A 19,590-nucleotide genomic window follows, 5' to 3' on the forward strand; every position below is an offset into this window, starting at 1 on the left:
GGGAGGGAGGGAGAGGGAGAGGGAGGGAGGGAGGGAGAGGGAGGGAGAGAGAGGGAGGGAGGGAGGGAGAGAGAGAGAGAGAGAGAGAGAGAGAGAGAGAGAGAGAGAGAGAGAGAGAGAGAGAGAGAGAGAGAGAGACACACAAATGACCTCTAGGAGGCTCCCTTTAGCTGAAGCGTCATGCCTTCCTGGGTGCTGCTCATGACACAGCAGATTCTATTTGACAGGAAGTGTGCTCACTTCACAGACACAGTGAATAATAGAATCCAGACTGGAATGCTGTGAATACTGCAATCACAGCAGAGCTCTCCATACCTCACTGATACTTGGTTCTAGTGTTCATCACCATCAATTTTATAGTTATTGTAGAGAAAGGACACAATAGTGAATAAAGCAGTCGCTGTATAAAATACTAGTAGTTGTAGTTGTAGTTGTAGTAGTAGTAGTAGTAGTAGTAGTAGTAGTAGTAGTAGAAATTGCCATAATTGCCGCTTGACATTTGCCCTTCATTTCTTATGACCTTCTCTATTCCTCTACTCCTGCAGGTGCCACAGACTCTGCCTCTTCCTCCTCCTCTTCCTCCAGCTTTGTGAACGGGGCCACCAGTAAAAACCTCCCGGCCGTCCAGACCGTGGCCCCCATGCCTGAGGATACGGTGGAGAACATGAGGTAGGGGCCCAGTGGTGCCATGTAGTTTCTTTCCCATCTTCCTCATCCTCGCCCTCCTTTTCATCCTGGGATCTTTACAGTCTCCTCTTTCCCACTTAACATTCCTTTTCCATCCCCTGTTTTATCCTCTGTTCTCTCTTTCTCCCTATGTTCATTCTGTTCCTTCCATCCCTGTTTTTATCCCTGTTTTCCTCCATCTTGCATTCTGGTGCCATCATCCTAAATCCTTCTGCTCTTCCTTCTTCTTTACTATTTCTATACTATTTCTGTGACCGTAATCTCAACCATACTCAACATACTGACCCCAACTGTACAAAATCTGGGTCATATTATAATTGCATGATGCTGTATGGTCTGTTTTAATCATGCAGTGCTGTAGGTTTATGTAGTGGTACAGTTGTCAAGACTCAGACAAACCTTAAACAAGTCTGTCTGTCTGTCTGAAGCAGCTTTCCCACCTTTATTTAGAGCACATTCAATCATGCATACTAACACCAAGTTCTGATCGATTCCATTACTCTTTGCGAAAGACATAATGTAATGTAATTATTATCCTGTCCCGTTTGTATTGCAGTGCCTTTTGTGAAGTGGAACAGTGTCCACTCCGAACCGGGCTGACCCAACCAGAACTCAAATCCCTTAGCTCCCTGGCAGGATTCCAGGCAGCCCCCAGAGATGCAGGACAGTTCCTTAGGCAAGGAAGTTTCCATTGGTTGCCCCCCTCCCCTCGCCCTCCCCTCCCTCCCACACATCCTCTCCTAACCCCCAACCCTGCCAGCTAGATTGTGCATCTCTTTCTCTCTCTCTCTCTCTCTCTCTCTCTCTCTCTCTCTCTCTCACACTCTCTCTCCTCGTCTACTCTGTCTATTACTACTTTACTCAGTCTCTGCTCTCTTTTTCTCTTAATCTTTCCCTCTCTCCGCTCTGCCTTTCTATCTCTTTCTTTCTCCCTCTGCTCTCTCTCTCTCTATCTCCTTTCTTCATTTCCCATCCTCACTCTCCTTTCCTCTCCTCCTGCCGGTTGTGTCTGTACTCACACACACACACACAACACACACACACACACACACACACTAGTTATAGTGCATTATAAACTGATGGTGGAAGGCTTTAGGTGTGGCTGCCCTGGGAGCACCCCTCTGAGCCCATAAGCCTGTCATCACTAATGGATTGATGGGATGGGATTCACTCCTCCCTCCCACAGCACAGAGGAGCACACTATCTGGCCATAACCAAGCACATAGATTTGTCTTTATTGTAGCATCTCCTGCAATTTTCTCTCTCTCTCTCTCTCTCTCTCTCTCTCTCTCTCTCTCTCTCTCTCTCTCTCTCTCTTTCTCTAAACATACCTTAACTACTGAATGATAACACAGCTACAAAAGAGGCTGAGATTGTGCCAGAGTGAATCCCTTCCCACTCCCATCCATTTTTCTTTCTGCTGCTACCGTGGCAACCTCACTGCCATTCGCACTTTACTGCTGAACTCACACACTAAGCTTGTGTAAATGTGGGATTTACCAAAAACAACACGGTGAAAACCAGTACATACGGTATGTATTTGCTTAGAGAGAGGGAGAGAGAGTTGACCATGGCCATGGTAGAAGGCCTGTTTTGCCTGTAGAGTCAGAGCTGCTTTGGGGTAGCGAGTTGAACCATAGTGCTCCAGAACACCTGTAACAGCTCCCTAACTCTAACTCTCTGCCCGTCACACAATAACACGACTGCCCTCTCAGACTGCTGGGCGATCGAGCCTCACTGTGTTTCTGTTGTGAACAGTCTGACCACCACTGCTGGCCGCTGCTAACCCTTTTTTCTTCTTCTTCTTCTTCTTCTTCTTCTTCTTCTTCTTCTTCTTCTTCTTCTTCTTCTTCTTCTTCTTCTTCTTCTTCTTCTTCTTCTTCTTCTTCTTCTTCTTCTTCTTCTTCTTCTCTCATCGGTACTCATATGCCTGTCTGTCCCCCCCATCTCTTTTCTCTTTTTTGTTGTTCCATCTTCACGTCTCTCTCTCCCCTTTTGGTCTCTTCCACACAATCTTCTTTCCTTTTCTCTTCTTTTTTTTTCCTTACCTTTTCCTCCCCCTCTCCTCTACTCCTCTCTTCTTCTTCTTCTTCTCTTCCTCCTCCTCCTCCTCCATCTGTGCCCGTCCACAGCATCACCACCAAGCTGGAGCGGGCGCTGGAGAAGGTGGCGCCGCTGCTGCGCGAGATCTTCGTGGACTTTGCGCCTTTCCTCTCCCGCACCCTCCTGGGCAGCCATGGGCAGGAGCTGCTCATAGAAGGTACAGGTGCTGTATTCTGTTTCCTTTTTTCCGCCTCCTCCTCCTCCTCGCCGGTGTCTGTGTGGTGGAGTCTTCACCTCGACCCTCAACCCACGTCACTGTCTGCCGTGTGTGTGTGTGTGTGTGTGTGTGTGTGTGTGTGTGTGTGTGTGTGTCTGCCACTGGCTGCCTCATGCCCGCATGGACCACGCACAGGTACCGTATCGCTGTCCTTGGGGGAGTGGAAGGGGAGGTGGGGGGGGGGGGGGGGGGTGGAGAGCTGCAGTGCATGCTGGGACAGTTTTATGTCAGGAAATGTCAGGGACTGTAGTAGTGTGAGGGTATTTGTTGTTGCTGATGTCAGCACAGGGGGGGTGAGGGTACTGTGAGCCAGTTGAAGCTGCAGTGTTGCTGTACACCACATATAGAATCACTCCCACGGCTTCTATGTGTCTGTTTTTGGCTCAGACACTGGAGGCCTCTGACTGTGCTTTCTTAATTCCCCCTTTATCTCTCTCTTCATCTTCTTCTTTCTCTCTCTCTCCCTCTTTCTCCTTATCTCTCTCTCTCTCTCTCTCTCTCTCTCTTTTTTTCTCTCTCCCTCCTTGTTTACCTGTCAGAGGGCTGCAGTGGCTATGCTCTTGTACTGGTCGATCCTCTGTGCTTCTGTAGCATCAGTCAGTGTTTCAGTGTCTTGTCTTACATATAGTGAGTGTGTGTGTGTGTGTGTGTGTGTGTGTGTGTGTGTGCGTATCTGCGTGCGTGTGTGCATGATGTGTGCGTGCACATGTGTGTGTGTTTGCGTGAGAGAGAGAGAGAGAGAGAGAGAGAGAGATGGCAAGAATATCACTGCACTCCATTGCTCACTTTTTGTCTTCTCTGATGCTGTGTAGGTCTGGTCTGTATGAAGTCCAGTACATCAGTGGTGGAGCTCGTCATGCTGCTCTGCTCACAGGTAAGCTTGTGTGAACACCGCATCCCCCAGTGATCCACTCTACCTGTGTGAACACCGCATCCCCCAGTGATCCACTCTACCTGTGTGAACACAGCATCCCCCAGTGATCCACTCTACCTCTGTGTGTGAGCTGTAAACTAAATGATATGACTGAGCTGTGACGGAACACATCAGTGCTGGTGTTAATATTGACAAAATTCTACTACTGTTTAAAATCATCATGAACCTTGCAAGGCCGATGTTGACATATCTAGGACCATTTGGTACACATCCACATCAGGAAATGTATCTAAAAAAGGAATGTAATCACTCTCTAATCACTCTATCTGATGTCAAGAAAGTTAACACACACACACACACACACACACACACACACACACACACACACACACACACACACACACCACCCCCGCCTCAGGCGCCCTTCAGCTCTTTAGCATTTTTTTTTTAATTATGCATAGATACAATTATGGGTAGATTAGGCTCAGAGATGGATCAGAGAAGTTTGTCTGATGCAAAAAAGACAGGAAGTAGTAGATACTGAAAGTTCTAATAAGAGAAGAGAGTCATGCGATGCTGTGATGCTACAGATCAAAGACTCTGATGACAACTGCTCCACAGTTTACTTCCCTAACTCAGCTAGAAGTGAAAATCTGTAATCACCTGCAGGCCAGAAGTCTACTTCTCCATTTTTGAAAAAAAAAGAACAATTGTTTCTCTAATTTCTAGGACGCGGTAGTCTATTCTTGCCTGCCAATCTGTTTCTGCATTTTATGTACTCTATTGTCTTTGCAATGCAACCCCTCCCGCTGTTGACTGAGTACACACGCCTGTCATGGCCACATACTCCACCCATCCAATCCAATAGAAGAATGGTGGTAGCAGAGACTGCACTGCCCAGTATTTCTCTGGAAGTAATATCAAAAGGTTTTATTTTTTTGTGAGCTCGGAAAAGCAACACTTCAACACACAACTGAATCATCTTCACACACACTTTTTACACAACTTCCCATTTGAATGACATCATATGACTTAATGTGTAATCATTATGGGTTATTAACATAAGAATTGACAGTGGTCTATATCCAGCCTCACATGCAGATGCAGTTATATATAATCACCTGTTTCCACTCCTGTTTGCTCCATCCTCGACACCCTGGAGATCAGCTCCCCTCTTTACATCCATCTCAGCCGTCCACACCAGAGACAATTCACACGAAAACTCAAATATCAAAAGCCTTTTTTTTTTTTTGCCATATCCCTCTGTTATTCTGGTACTTCTCCTCCCCCAAGACGGGCCTGTGATGGTCCAGTGGCAGTCCAGTCCTCCTTACATCTGGAGCCTCTTTTCTCTCGCTTCTTCGGTCACACTTTCGCTCTCTTGTTTTGTCTGTCCTCATTTTGAGATGGCTTTGAAAAAAGCTATGAAAAGACTGAGAAGCCAGAAAGCTGCGAAGAAGGTCTCTCTCTTTCAGCCGCACGCCCTGCGCTTTGTGGAGCTGTTTTTGTCCCTTTCTCCACTCCTCTACCTCTCATCCCCCCCATCCCATCAGCCAGGGATAGTGTTGCAGCTCCTCCAGGCCAGTCCTCCATTAGTGGCTCCAGGGATGTAACTTTACCTCAAATATTGATTGTCATGAAGGCAGAGGGTAACCGGAGCTGCCATCACTGTGTCCTTCCCAAGGAGAGCTTGTTCTCCATTAGGGCTAATGTAACAGACAGGATCTGGAGGAGGCAAATTTGATAAATAAGTCATGATCACGAATGAGTCAACAACCATGGCAGAAATGCTTACTGAAATGTCCTGATTTAGTGTTTTTACCCCGAGACTTAATTCCTGTTTCTTTCTACTTTCCAAACTCTTATTTGGTAATTATTCTGTTAAAAAAGCATACCCAATCTTAGTACAAATGTGTTTTCATGTGCATGGTGGATGGTTTTAAGTATGTCCATATGGCTAGTGATCCCAGTTTGGACCTGTTTTGAGATTAAATATTTGGAAAGTAAATAAATGTTCAGAAAGGTAGGGTATGTCAGTAGAGGGTTCTAGCTTCACTTGGTAAATTGGCATTACTATACATCTGGATGCATAAACCCAGCTAACAGCAGCCTGTAATGTGAGACCATGTGTCTGTTACAGGAGTGGCAGAACTCCATCCAGAAGAACGCTGGCCTGGCTTTCATTGAGCTCATCAACGAAGGAAGGTAACCAGGCAGCCTCAAACTCTCGTTCTCACTAAACACTAATTCTCTTCTAACTAAGTTGTAGTCGTCTTGTTCGTCGTTCTCAAGTTTTAGTCATCTCGTTCAACAATTGTTGGCAGTCTTTCCTCATGGTCTGTCTGTGTGTGTGTGTGTGTGTGTGTGTGTGTGTGTGTGTGTGTGTGTGTGTGTGTGTGTGTGTGTGTGTGTGTGTGTGTGTGTGTGTGTGTGTGTGTGTGTGTGTGTGTGTGTGTGTGTGTGTGTGTGTGTGTGTGTGTGTGTGTGTGTGTGTGTGTGTGTGTATTGTGTGTGTGTGTGTGTGTATTGTGTGTGTGTGATTTCTTGTCAGGCTGCTGTGTCATGCCATGAAGGACCACATTGTACGTGTGGCCAACGAGGCAGAGTTCATCCTGAACCGGCAGAGAGCTGAGGATGTCCACAAGCACGCCGAGTTTGAGGTAAGGGGCAGCTCCGTTATATTACCATATCCGCAGCGAATGGCCACCGGTTCCCTTACACTAGCCCATAATCACACAAACGTTTCATGCTCTTTTGCCTCTGGCTCATTCTCTGGGCTTGTCTGCCTGTGTCCTGGTCCCCTGTCCTGCAGTCCAACTGTGCCGGGTATGCCTCAGACCGGAGGGAGGAGGAGAAGATGTGTGATCACCTGATCAGCGCGGCTAAGCACAGAGACCACGTGACTGCCAACCAGCTCAAGCAGAAGATCCTCAACATCCTCACCAACAAGCACGGGGCCTGGGGCACTATGTCTCAGAGGTGAGAAACAGGGATGAGTGGAAGAAGGAAAAAAAAAACTATAAAATGTGTACAAGTAAAACACAGCTGTATAAGATCTGATGGCACACGGTTGGTATGGTTGGAAATGAGATCCATAGTGAAAATAAAATGTACAAAAAATCCTACAAAAGAGTTCTACAATTTGTAAGCATAGAATATTTCGCTGGCATGAATTTGTGAACCATAATCTAATTAAACTGTGAATCTGTCTTGATAGCCAACTGGTTGATTTCTGGCGTCTGGACTACTGGGAGGATGACCTGCGTAGGAGGCGGAGATTTGTGCGCAATGCCTTTGGCTCCACCCACCCTGATGTCCCCCTCAAAACATTGGCAGAATATGGTCAGTCCTGTGAAGTCCACTGTCCTCTATAGACACTTGCAGTCTTACATTATCATTGAACCACTGATTGACAGCTATTATTCTTATCAAGTTCAAAAAGCACTCCAAACTAAAGTTACAGTAACCCAATCACAACATTCTCTGTCACATTAACATTGAACCACTGATTGACAGCTATCATTCTTATCATCAAGTTCAAAAAGCACTCCAAACTAAAGTTACAGTAACCCAATCACAACATTCTCTGTCACATTAACATTGAACCACTGATTGACAGCTATCATTCTTATCATCAAGTTCAAAAAGCACTCCAAACTAAAGTTACAGTAACCCAATCACAACATTCTCTGTTCTTACAAGTCTGGGTTGGTTATTTCAATAACCTCGCTAGTGTAAATTCAGTTGAAAGTTGTACAACATATGTGGTTGAAATCTCCTGTAGGAGAGTACGCATTCTGTCTGTATCTGTGTTGTATAGGAATCCATTTGAGTGACCTGAATGAAAGTAGCTTTTCGTGGAGTTTGCATGTGATGAGCTCAGTGTGTGTGTCTGGTTCAGGTACGGATGAGGAAGAGGACGTGAAAGCCAAGAAGGCTTTCCGCAGCCAGTCAGTGGTGGCGCAGAACCCAGAGTGTGAGCTCATGCTGGAGGGAGACGACGATGCTGTGAGCCTGCTTCAGGAGAAAGAGATCGACAACCTCGCAGGTAACCCAGCAACTCACAGGGCTGGGCAGCTGTCCCGTTAGAATAATGGCCACCATGAAGAAAAAACAGCATTTAAAATGTACTCTTGTTACCTAGATCAAGCTGTACAGGTCCCGTGCTCTCAGTGGCATCAGGTCACCACAATGCCTCTAAATGTCCCTCGAAACTTAACTCCATTTATTCCATATATCACGTGAAAAGCTGTTGCTTATGGTTATGATCAGGAAGCATTTCATTCCAAAGCTTTTGTGAATTATACAACGGTATTGGGTTGGCATAAATCATTTTAGCGTGACAAACTACTTCTTAAACACGAGTATTGGATTCTCACATCCTGTGATATGTCATATGGGTTCATGCATTTTATGTGTTTTAGTCACACTCGTGGTTTTCACAGCAATACTGTTTATTTCATTTTTAGCAAGTTTTCGCCCAAGAATATTTACTTCAAGAGGCAAGTTGTCTTTAAAAAAACACTAATGGAGTCACTAACCCCGGGGTCCATGATTCATGGATATAAATAAAATATCATGTTAACATGTTTGATTCAGTGCTCCAAATTAAAGGAAGTGTCTGATTTCTTTTTTTTAATGTTGATAATCAAACATTTAACTAACTGTGTTCAATCTCAGCTTTTTAATCAATGGTAAAAACAAACTCTGATTTGGTGGGGTGAACAGTTAAACAGTGATATACCCTATTTTACTCCAATGAGACTGTAGTACTGTAGACTAAGGCTGAGTCCAGCTCAGTGTGTTTTAGATGAAGACCACTGACTGTCCCTCTTCCTCTTCCTCTTGCAGGCCCTGTGGTGCTGAGCACACCTGCCCAGCTGGTGGCCCCGGTGGTCGTGGCTCGGGGGACCCTCTCCATCACCACCACTGAGATCTACTTTGAGGTGGATGAGGATGACCCCGCATTTAAAAATGTCGATGCCAAAGTAAGTGTGTGTGTGTGTGTGTTGGTAACTACACTTAAGTTTATTGGTACGTAATCACAATTCTGTTGAAATATTATTAATACTACAAAACGTAAACCTCCAAAGCATCACAATGTGCTATGAAGGTTTTTGATTTCCAAAGCTCTTTTTCTCAAAATATCTCTACAAATGAAATGGAGGAATGCTTTACCTTATAGCTTTTCCGAGCCGTAGGGAGTACTTTGCCGTAGGTTTTTCCCATTATTTTCCCAAGATTAGCAGCTCTACACTCCCTTAAGAAAATGTCTGCAATTGGCAGCGGAAAAATAGCGTAGGCATCTCTTGAGCGACAGACTGAAGAAGAGTGATTTGCATCCTCCAATCGGTCCTCATGCAGAGCTCCCCAGGGTCTGGCTTCTGTTGAAGTGTCCCTCCTCATCGGGCTTTGGGCAATAAAGTTAAATCCTGGGCTCATTTGAATTATGATAGTAAATTACCGTCAGGTCATCAATCAACGACAAATAACATAAATACCTCCACAAAGAACATCCAGCCATGTTTCACTGTATCCTTCTCAGTCCTACCGTGTATGTGTGTCTAAACGTCCTAACCCACAAATGCCAAACTGATCAGCTCATGAGTGCATTGGGGTGAACACATTTGGTCATGCCGCCCACTACTGCTGTCTGCCCTGGAGCCATTCAGATGCAGGCCCACTAACACATAGCGTCAATGAAGAGGGAAGAGCTCTCGCTTTTCTTAGAAGCTAGGAAGGGATTCGTGTCCACATCTTTCTCTTTGAGCTTGGTCAGTAACTAGGCCTTTAATCTGCATCACACCGAGCATGTTTGCACCTCCGTAGCGCATTCATTTGCAAAGCTTAAAGACAATTTGCCACTTTTTGATGCAGGTTTTTATAAGCAACTAGTACTGGTATCATCTTCAGATTCATTATGATGGTATATTGTCATGTAAAGGACACATAAAAACCTGTCTTTCCAACTAGCCTATGCTAGGCTACTAGGCTGTGCAGTAGGCCTACAGCTCTGTGCAAAAAATAAACTTTCATAGCATAACAACTATATTGTTAAAAGACATGAGTTAGCATGCTAGCAAGCCTTTTATCAGTGCAGTTTGCATACTTTTCAGTAGGTTGATTCCTAGTGTTTGACCAAAACTCCTTATTGCTCCTTTAAGAATTCAGAAGTCAGTTGAAACCTTTGATGTGTTTGTCAGGTCCTGGGCTACTCCGAGGGCTTACACGGGAAGTGGATGTTCAGTGAGATCCGGGCCGTATTCTCCAGGCGTTACTTGCTTCAGAACACCGGCTTGGAGGTCTTCATGGCCAACAGAAGTAAGATCACTCAGTTGATCCACACTGTAAAGCAAATTTTGATATATTTCCCTAAGCCTTACAAAGACTTCGAATTTCTCTGGCGTATGGTGTGATTTGTATTCATTTGGTATTTCCCAGCTTCCGTCATGTTCAACTTCCCCGATCAAGCCACAGTGAAGAAGGTGGTGTACAGTTTACCACGCGTGGGCGTTGGCACCAGCTATGGCCTGCCTCAGGCTAGGTAAGATGCCACTGGTTTACCTTGCATGCATTAACATGGGCTGGGTTGTACAGCCGTGAGTAAAAGAAGTGTAGTCTAAAGTGTAGAGCTCCTGAATTGGTACACGCTAACACGCTGTGTGCCTAGTTTAACAGGAGTTCAGACATGGTTAAAGAGTGCTAGTCTTCTTTGCTAATGGGAACTTTGATGAGAAAAGCTCTAACCTCTTTGCCCCCCCTCAGGCGGATCTCCTTGGCTACTCCAAGGCAGCTCTTCAAGTCTTCCAACATGACGCAGCGATGGCAGAGGAGGGAAATCTCCAACTTTGAGTACCTCATGTTCCTCAACACCATCGCAGGTGGGCTACCACAGGGCATCTATTACACACATACACACACACACACACACACACACACACACACACACACACACACACACACACAAACCCCTTATACGACACAAGCCTTTTCCCAAGAGGAGTGACGTCATGCTATGTGTAGCTGAGAGCCGTTAAAGAGGATGCCGCAGTACAGAGTACAATAATAGAAATTCTGAATGAAACGCAGTACGTGCTGACATATAGTCATTGCCATCTTTAAATCAGTCATTTTAAATGAATTTACTGGATGATTCTAAATAATAAACCCTACTGTGATTGTGTTTTTGTTTGTGTTTTCAGGAAGGACGTACAATGACTTGAACCAGTACCCCGTGTTCCCCTGGGTGCTCACAAACTATGAGTCGGAGGAACTGGATCTCACCCTCCCGGCGAACTTCAGAGATCTCTCAAAGGTAAGGCTCAGACGTCATACTTGGGACCAAGATGATCACACAGTGTGTACCTTAAGGGCATTGGAAAACCAACAGTAGTTAAGAGGATAATTGTGTCTAATGAGCGAATGAGAGGTTGGTGTGCAAAATGTTGTCTGTGATCATGTGCTGTCACTGTCCTGACACGTCACACTTCCTGACATGTCACACTTCCTCTGTGCCCGGCCATCTCAGCCAATCGGAGCGCTGAATCCAAAGCGTGCGGCGTTCTATGTGGAGCGCTTTGAGAGCTGGGACGAGGATGGAACACCCCCTCACCACTACGACATGCTGTACTCCACCTCCGCCGGCACCCTCTCCTGGCTTGTCAGGATAGTGAGTACAGCCCACTCCACCCCTTTCACACTGACATAACGGACAATAATCACAGCCACCAGCAGGGGACGCCAAACCACACCTGTCTGTCTGTCTGTTTCTTCTTTAGGAGCCCTTCACCACCTTTTTCCTCAGTGGCAATGACAAGAAGTTCGACCACGCTGACCGCACCTTCTCTGGCATTGCACGCTCTTGGAGGAACTGTCAGAGAGATACCTCTGATGTTAAGGTGAGAGTTAATAGAAAAAGGAAAAGACTGTGATTTCATTCAGTGTATATTATAGGCCCATACTGTAATATTGCTGATGGGTATCATGTGTGAAGGGAATGCTCCCAGGACAGTAGAGTGCAGATATAAATATTCATCAGTATGTGAAGGGCCCCGCTAGCCCTGTAAGAACTACCTCCGTCGTGTCAAAGCATCAGAACGCTACTGGACTGCAGGCTAGCTTCAGACTGTTGACTTTCTGTGTGATTTGTCTTCACAGGAGCTGATACCTGAGTTCTACTACCTCCCGGAGATGTTTATGAACAGTAATGGCTACTGCATGGGTGTGAGGGACGACAGGGCATTGGTGTGTGATGTGGACCTGCCTGCCTGGGCCAAGAAACCTGAGGACTTTGTCAGAATCAACAGGATGGTGAGGGACTTCTCATGACCGATTTGTTGGATGCATTTGGTATAATTCCTTGCTGACCGCTTAGTTCTTGGCGTCCTATAGTTCTATTTGAATTATGCTATAATTTTGCTGTAAGATGATCCATTCAAGGATATGTAAATGAAATGCAGTTAACATCCTGGTGCATTTGTACAGTTCTATGTATGAACTTTTAGTCATTTCTGTGTGCGTGTCTGTCCCTGTTACCTACTCTATGGTCATGGTCATTTAGACATTTAGTCATTTAGCAGACGCTTTTATCCAAAGCGACGTACAAGGAAATTGCATTTATACATCAGGAGTAATTAGGGGTTCAGTGTCTTGCTCAGGGACACTTACACACTTGGTAAGGAGGAATGGAGAAATCGAACTAGCAACCTTCCGATTACTAAACGACTCCTCTACCACCTGTACCACTGTCTGTCCCCCTGTCATGTCCCAGGCTCTGGAGAGTGAGTTTGTGTCCTGTCAGCTGCACCAGTGGATCGACCTCATCTTCGGTTACAAACAGCGGGGCCCAGAGGCGGTGCGGGCACTCAACGTGTTCCACTACCTGTCCTACGAGGGCTCCATCACCATGGACACCATCACCGACCCACAGCTCAGAGAGGTGCGTACAGCTCAAGAGAGGAAGTCATGTAACAGAGGATCAGCACAAACCTCCCAAAATAACACTAATAATATATAAAGTGCAAAAATAACCTCCAAGATACCAGAAATGTATTTACAATTTATTTTATATTACAAAATGTCCTTTACACTAACATACATTGATTATGTCTCTCTCCTTCTCTGTCTTCCTTTGCTCTTCTGTCCTTCTTCAGACCATGGAAGTTCAGATCCAGACCTTTGGACAGGTCCCATCTCAGCTGCTCATTGAGCCCCACCCGCCTCGCAGTTCTGCCATGCATCTGGTGAGGCCCTCCACATGCCTATCTCTGCCGTGTGTTATCTCCAACGTGACACGCATGACGTGTTCACAGCCGGTCACTGATTCATTTTGTGACCTTAAATCTTCCGCATGCGTTATACAGATGTCTCCGTGATTATGCAGATGTTTTTAGCAGCTTTGGCAAGGACACCAATCTGCCACAGCAGCACACACTGACCTTGCCAACGAGCAAATTTGCCATCCCACGCCTACTTAGCTTGCATGGCATGTAGCATCTTAATGGACTGTCTGACTCACGGCCAAAAGAAGAGACGTGGCGTCAGTAAACTAGAACTAAGTGCTGCGTTATTATTCAGATGTGTGTCTAATTGGCTTAAATGAATCTGACCCAGGTCACAGTGTTTCACTCGGTTCTGAACATAGCGTGCACCCAAGGTCACCCACCCACCCCCGCCCACCCACCCACCCACCCACTCGCCCCCGATCCTCACCTCCCTACAGAAGCCCCCATTCCTGCAGCCTTCCTCTGTGTGTTTACCTTGTAGCTCCACACTAATATACCTTTCTCCATCCTGTCCTGCTCTCCTTGTCTGTCCATCCTCATCCCTCTCCCCTGTTCTTCTCCTCTCCCTCTCTATCCCTGTGTTGTATCCCCCTTCCCCCTGTTTTTTTCTACTCCTCCTCTCTCTCTCTTCCCCATTTACTCCAAACCCATTTCTCCCCCCTTTCTCCCTCTCGCTCCCTTCTTCTCTCTCTCTCTCTTTCTCTTTTTCTTTTTCCTCTTCTGCTCATCAGTGTTTCCTTCCCCAGAGTCCACTGATGTTTAAGGACCAGATGCAGCAGGACGTCATCATGGTGCTCAAGTTCCCGTCCAACTCGCCGGTGACACACGTGGCCGCCAACACGCTGCCACACCTCAGCATCCCCGCCGCCGTCACAGTCACCTGCAGCCGCCTGTTCGCCGTCAACCGCTGGCACAACACAGTCGGTGAGCCAGGGCGTCACGCACGTTAGGGCATCACATCACGCAGTGAACGCATCTGCCTCTAACACACTCCAGTCAAGGAGGCTTTTAATCCTGCTCCAAGGCCATTCATAGAGAACGTAATGCTGGGATATCAAGAGTTCTATAGTTTCCATGAATCTATGTCTGTTTGGACTATGTCTCTTGTGTCGGTCAAGACTAATTAGTGATGTCCAATTTAGAAGATTAAAATGTTGTGCGTCTCTGAATGTATTCTGTGTCTGTGTCTGTGTCTGTGTCTGTGTCTGTGTCTGTGTCTGTGTCTCTGTCTGTGTGTGTGTGTGTGTGTGTGTGTGTGTGTGTGTGTGTGTGTGTGTGTGTGTGTGTGTGTGTGTTTTACAGGTCTAAGAGGAGCTCCAGGATACTCTTTAGAACAGGCTCATCACCTTCCCATTGAGATGGACCCACTGATAGGTGAGTGTGCAAGACCACAAGAAAACATTGAGTGAAAGGAATGGGCGATTAAGAGAAGGAGGGAGTGAAAGGGAGAGAGGAAGAAGAAGAAGAAAACTAAAGCAAGAAATGAGAGAAACAAAAAAATGAAAGCTTCAAAATTGAAGCAAGCATTTAGCGTTAGCATTAGTACAAGCACAGCATTATGTATGATCAGTCACTTGACTTGGACTTGCTTTGGTGGTTGTCTTTCTGTAGCCAACAACTCTGGAATAAACAAGAGGCAGATCACAGACCTCGTGGATCAGAGTATCCAGATCAACACACACTGCTTCGTGGTGACGGCGGATAACCGCTACATCCTGGTGTGTGGCTTCTGGGACAAGAGCTTCCGAGTTTACTCCACAGAAACTGGTATGATCAACTACCGAATGATATTACATTTGTACCAGTGAATTATTGTAATGCGTGTCTGAATTATCAAATGTATTACTGTAGATAAGATAAAATCTTATCATGTGACTATACAGACTTTAATTGTATTTACCTATTTCTATGTGTGTTTTTGTTTTTTTCAAGTCATGTGATGCCCTTTAGGGAATAGTTTTTTCAATAATGATATAATAGTCCCTAAAATATGTGTAACTGATCCGAAAAACCTTGGGTTATGTGTGTGTTTAATTCCCACTGTTCTTATTTCTCTCTGTTGCCAGGCAAGCTCACCCAGATAGTGTTTGGCCACTGGGACGTGGTGACGTGTCTGGCCCGGTCCGAGTCCTACATCGGAGGGGACTGTTACATCGTGTCGGGCTCCAGGGATGCCACTCTGCTGCTGTGGTACTGGAGCGGAAGGCACCATATCATCGGTGACAACCCAAACAACAGTGAGTTGCTCCGTCGCCCTTTTCTTGGCCTAGGATAGGACAGCTAATGAAAAAGATCCCCTGGGGATGTTGAACGTTCTTGCTGTTGGCCCCTGCTGTTGATAATACATATACCATACCATATGTTACTTAAACTTGACAATAGCCACGTCACTGACTGTCCTTTGTGCTAATGTGTGTGCAGGTGACTACCCGGCCCCCCGCGCTGTCCTCACGGGCCACGACCATGAGGTGGTGTGTGTGTCTGTCTGTGCTGAGCTGGGCCTCGTCATCAGTGGAGCTAAAGGTCTGTCACACCACAAACTATACATAGCCACTCTATACATACCAGTAGTTTCGGATGGGTGTACTAGCAACATCACTGTATGTATTTTGAGTGAGTGGATAACATAAAGTTGTGGCAGTGTTTTTATGGACTGTTTTGGGTGCATTTGGGTGGTTGAATTATGTTCCGTAGAGATGTTGTATTCTAGCACTGAATACATTTGAGTGAATGGATACAGACCAGCAGTGGTAGTGTTGTTTTCTAATGCTGGATGTGTGTGCGTGCCTGTGTGTGCGTGCCTGTGTGTGCGTGCCTGTGTGTGCGTGCTTATGTGTGCGTGCTTGTGTGCGTGTGTGTGCGTGCCTCTGTGTGTGTGCGTGCGTGCATGTATGCTTGTCTATATGCCTGTGTGTGCGTGCTTGTGTGTATGTGCGTGCATGTTTGCATGCTTGTGTATATGCTTGTGTGTGCATGCCTGTGTGTGTGTGTGTGTGTGTGTGTGTGTGTGTTGAACAGAGGGTCCATGTCTGGTGCACACCATCACCGGGGACCTGCTGAGGGCCCTGGAGGGCCCAGAGAACTGCCTGAGGCCGCGTCTGATTTCTGTGTCCAGCGAGGGCCACTGTATCATCTATTACGAGAGGGGTCAGTTCTGCAACTTCAGCATCAATGGCAAACTGCTGGCCCAGATGGACGTCAACGACTCCACACGGGTGAGTGCTTGGCCATACACAGAGGTTTTGTGAGAGAAGAGCAGTCTGTGTGTGTGTGTGTGTGTGTGTGTGTGTGTGTGTGTGTGTGTGTGTGTGTGTGTGTGTGTGTGTGTGTGTGTGTGTGTGTGTGTGTGTGTGTGTGTGTGTGTGTGTGTGCGTGAGAAAGGTGGTGTGCGTTTTGTGTTTCTACATGTGAGAAAAGGATATGAGCATGATTATGAGCATGGGTGAGTGTTTCTCTATGCATGCGCAAAGGAGAAGTGGGAACAAGTGTGTGTGTGTGGGTGTGTCTGTGTACTGATTGGTCTCTTACCGTGTTCTAGGCCATTCTCCTGAGCAGTGATGGACAGAACCTGGTGACAGGGGGGGATAACGGCGTTGTGGAGGTGTGGCAGGCCTGTGATTTTAAACAGCTCTACATCTATCCTGGCTGTGATGCCGGTATTAGAGCTATGGACCTGTCCCATGACCAGAGGTAGACACATCCCACACTGTTTTTATTCCACCTCATGTGTTGATTGTATTGATGTATTTAATTATTTTGTATATATTTAGTTTCATAGTGCATAGTGCGTAGATACATTGACCATATTGACTCGGAGAATAGCCATACATATTTTTTCAGACGTGTTTTTTTTTTTTATTATTATTGAATTGACCTCATGACCTTTGCATCAGCAGTGCAATACTCTACTAGTTTAACAATTTGTGGTGTTGCAATATTTCTTGTAGGTAGTGACATGAAGGTCAGTCTGCTTCAGTGCTCTATAAATAGCACACGTTGACTGGTCTTTGTTAACATTTAGCTATAGCATACACTGTAGCACCCAGCTCTTGGTCAACACTGGTGTTTCCCCTCAAGTACATGGTGTAGGAGGGGAGGAGCGAGGCTGCTGTCTGCTGATGCCCTCTCATGCCTTTTGTCTTTCCACAGGACTCTGATCACTGGCATGGCGTCGGGGAGTATCGTAGCGTTCAACATTGATTTCAACCGGTGGCACTACGAGCACCAGAACAGGTACTGACGTCAGCGAGGAGGAGGAGGAGGAGGAGGAGGAGGAGGAGGGGCAGTGGGCAGGAGGAGCAGACCGGAGGAGGTGAGAGAATGGCACGCGCTGGGTACCATCTCAGCAGCCCGGGAGCCAATCAGCTCCTAGGAGGGACTGTGAGTGATACCTGTAAGCCCCGCCCCCTCTAAGCACTGAGCCGGCCGGGGCGATCAATAACCTGTGACTTCTCTACCGTAAAACACCCCGAGCCCGGAGAATGATGGGGAGGGTCCCATTCATATCAGGATAACCCCCACGTGTGAGGTTCCACTGTTTTCCAAACTGTGAAAATGAACATGAACAAAGGTCGGCGATGAGCGCCACAGACAACACTGCATACAGCACGTTGAGGTCAAGGGCCACTCCCTCTCTCTGGCCCAGCACCCTCAGTGTAAAAGGGATGCTTTTAACCCACCAGAAGAAAAAAAAACAGAAAGAATAATGTCTGTATCGGTTGCTGTGTTTTCAGTTTTTTTTTTTTTTTTTTTTTTTTTTTTGTGGCGGGATGGGTTGTCATAGGAATGAGAAATGTAGATTAACAAGCAAAAAAGAAAAAAGAAAAAAAAAATGATCGACTGACAGTTACCTAACTGCAATCTGTAGTTGCTTACAATGGGGAGGAAGCCACAGAATCTCAATCTCGCCCCACGATGAATGACACATCACTTTTAAGTTATCAACTTGCTGTATGTACATTAATGTGTAATAATGATAATAATACATGACCATGATGTAATATGAGAGCTGCCAAAAAAAGAGAAGGAGAGGAAAAGCATTATCTGAAATCTAGACTCACTTTCCTCTTTGTATATTTGGTAATCGTATTGTCATATATGTATATATTGTGTTGGTTAGGGCAGCAAGGCATGCAAGGTGGGCTTGGGGGAAAGGAAGAAAGGTTACCCTTTCTCACACACACCCACACACACACACACACACACACACTACACAAGGACTTTTGTTAATTATTTAAGAGAAACTAATCAATGTAAGATTCTTTTATTTGTTTTATTTTGTGTTGGCACTTCACATCTATTTATTAGTGTTCTGATTTCTGCTTCTCTACCTTGTTCTCCGGGGCTGTCTTCTCAAGGATGGGGCCGTGCATCAATGTTTGTATTTAAAATGATATTGAAAACCGTGTAACGATTGATTTCAACAGCCACACTACTATAAGCAATATCATGACTTTGTAGCTTTGAAAATGTGCCCTGGGCGATTGCCAAAAATCCTGTGGAAAGATGGATCACACAAGAGGATGGGAAAAGCTGATGTTTTGACATCTGGGTAACACACACGCACACACACGCACACACACACACACGCACACACACACACATGCACATGCGTATAGAACAGTTTGTCATCCAAAAAAAAAAACAAGAAAAAGAAAAGAAAATATTTTTGGATATACTACAGTATGAAATCTAATGCTATTGTATCCATGTTTTATTGCAGAAATGTAAAATATGACATAAGTTAAAAAAAGAGGAAAGAAAAGAAATAAATTATGCAAAGAACACGTGAGAACTTGCCTTTTCATTGGCCATACACACGCATATGATTTGAACTTGCCTTTTCATTGGCCATAAGCTTGCATATGATTTGAACTTGCCTTTTCATTGGCAATAAGCTTGCATATGATTTGAACTTGCCTTTTCATTGGCTATAAGCGTGCATATGATTTGAACCGAGCTGCAGAGTTGCATGCCAGACAAGTGATTTTGTCAGTACTGTATATTTGATTTATACGTTTTTTAAATTATATTTTTATTAATTTGTTTGTTTTGTTTCTATTCTGAGACGGACAACATCATACGAGTCCCATCCTAATGTTTTGTTTTTATGTGCTGCTTCTCTTCCTCATTTGTTGAGAGCACTGTGTCAATTCTCTGATTACTTTGATTGCCTCCCGTTGAGTTCTAAATAGAGTTCTGATGAGGAAGATCCACGCTGTTGCATAATGGTGCACCTTGAAACAGGCAGTAATCCTTGGAAGGTGTCTATACAAATTGTTGAACCGCTGATTCATGCCAATATCTAAAGATCAATAACTGTAAATTAAAATGGTTTCCTTTTTGTCGTATTTATAATAAAACAAACAAAAACAAAATCTGTATAGTGAGTTTTCCTTTGTCTAGACAAACCCGAATATGAAGTT

General features: G+C 45.4%; 1 protein-coding gene across 16 annotated transcripts in view; it reads left to right on the forward strand.

The window, feature by feature from the left end:
- nbeaa (neurobeachin a) overlaps positions 1-19,542 on the forward strand; it is a 104,359-nt gene extending 84,817 nt beyond the window's left edge. For 9 of the 16 annotated variants that reach the window (XM_031572011.2, XM_031572019.2, XM_031572013.2 and 6 more), the window contains 27 exons: positions 546-669; positions 1,244-1,363; positions 2,820-2,953; positions 3,820-3,881; positions 6,022-6,086; positions 6,433-6,541; positions 6,694-6,860; positions 7,099-7,223; positions 7,783-7,929; positions 8,733-8,869; positions 10,085-10,202; positions 10,323-10,425; positions 10,647-10,762; positions 11,084-11,196; positions 11,410-11,550; positions 11,660-11,779; positions 12,039-12,191; positions 12,652-12,819; positions 13,034-13,123; positions 13,897-14,089; positions 14,468-14,539; positions 14,777-14,932; positions 15,232-15,402; positions 15,587-15,688; positions 16,184-16,380; positions 16,704-16,855; positions 17,315-19,542. In XM_031572011.2, the coding sequence (XP_031427871.1) occupies positions 546-669; positions 1,244-1,363; positions 2,820-2,953; positions 3,820-3,881; positions 6,022-6,086; positions 6,433-6,541; positions 6,694-6,860; positions 7,099-7,223; positions 7,783-7,929; positions 8,733-8,869; positions 10,085-10,202; positions 10,323-10,425; positions 10,647-10,762; positions 11,084-11,196; positions 11,410-11,550; positions 11,660-11,779; positions 12,039-12,191; positions 12,652-12,819; positions 13,034-13,123; positions 13,897-14,089; positions 14,468-14,539; positions 14,777-14,932; positions 15,232-15,402; positions 15,587-15,688; positions 16,184-16,380; positions 16,704-16,855; positions 17,315-17,405 (3,446 nt within the window). In that variant the 3' untranslated portion in view covers positions 17,406-19,542. The remainder of the gene's footprint in view (positions 1-545; positions 670-1,243; positions 1,364-2,819; positions 2,954-3,819; positions 3,882-6,021; positions 6,087-6,432; positions 6,542-6,693; positions 6,861-7,098; positions 7,224-7,782; positions 7,930-8,732; positions 8,870-10,084; positions 10,203-10,322; positions 10,426-10,646; positions 10,763-11,083; positions 11,197-11,409; positions 11,551-11,659; positions 11,780-12,038; positions 12,192-12,651; positions 12,820-13,033; positions 13,124-13,896; positions 14,090-14,467; positions 14,540-14,776; positions 14,933-15,231; positions 15,403-15,586; positions 15,689-16,183; positions 16,381-16,703; positions 16,856-17,314) is intronic. The other 7 variants (XM_031572012.2, XM_031572023.2, XM_042708484.1 and 4 more) reach the window with 3 other exon arrangements.
- Positions 19,543-19,590: the final 48 nt, after the last annotated feature.

This window comes from Clupea harengus, chromosome 8, assembly GCF_900700415.2.
Source record: "Clupea harengus chromosome 8, Ch_v2.0.2, whole genome shotgun sequence".
Classification (NCBI taxonomy): Eukaryota; Metazoa; Chordata; class Actinopteri; order Clupeiformes; family Clupeidae; genus Clupea; species Clupea harengus.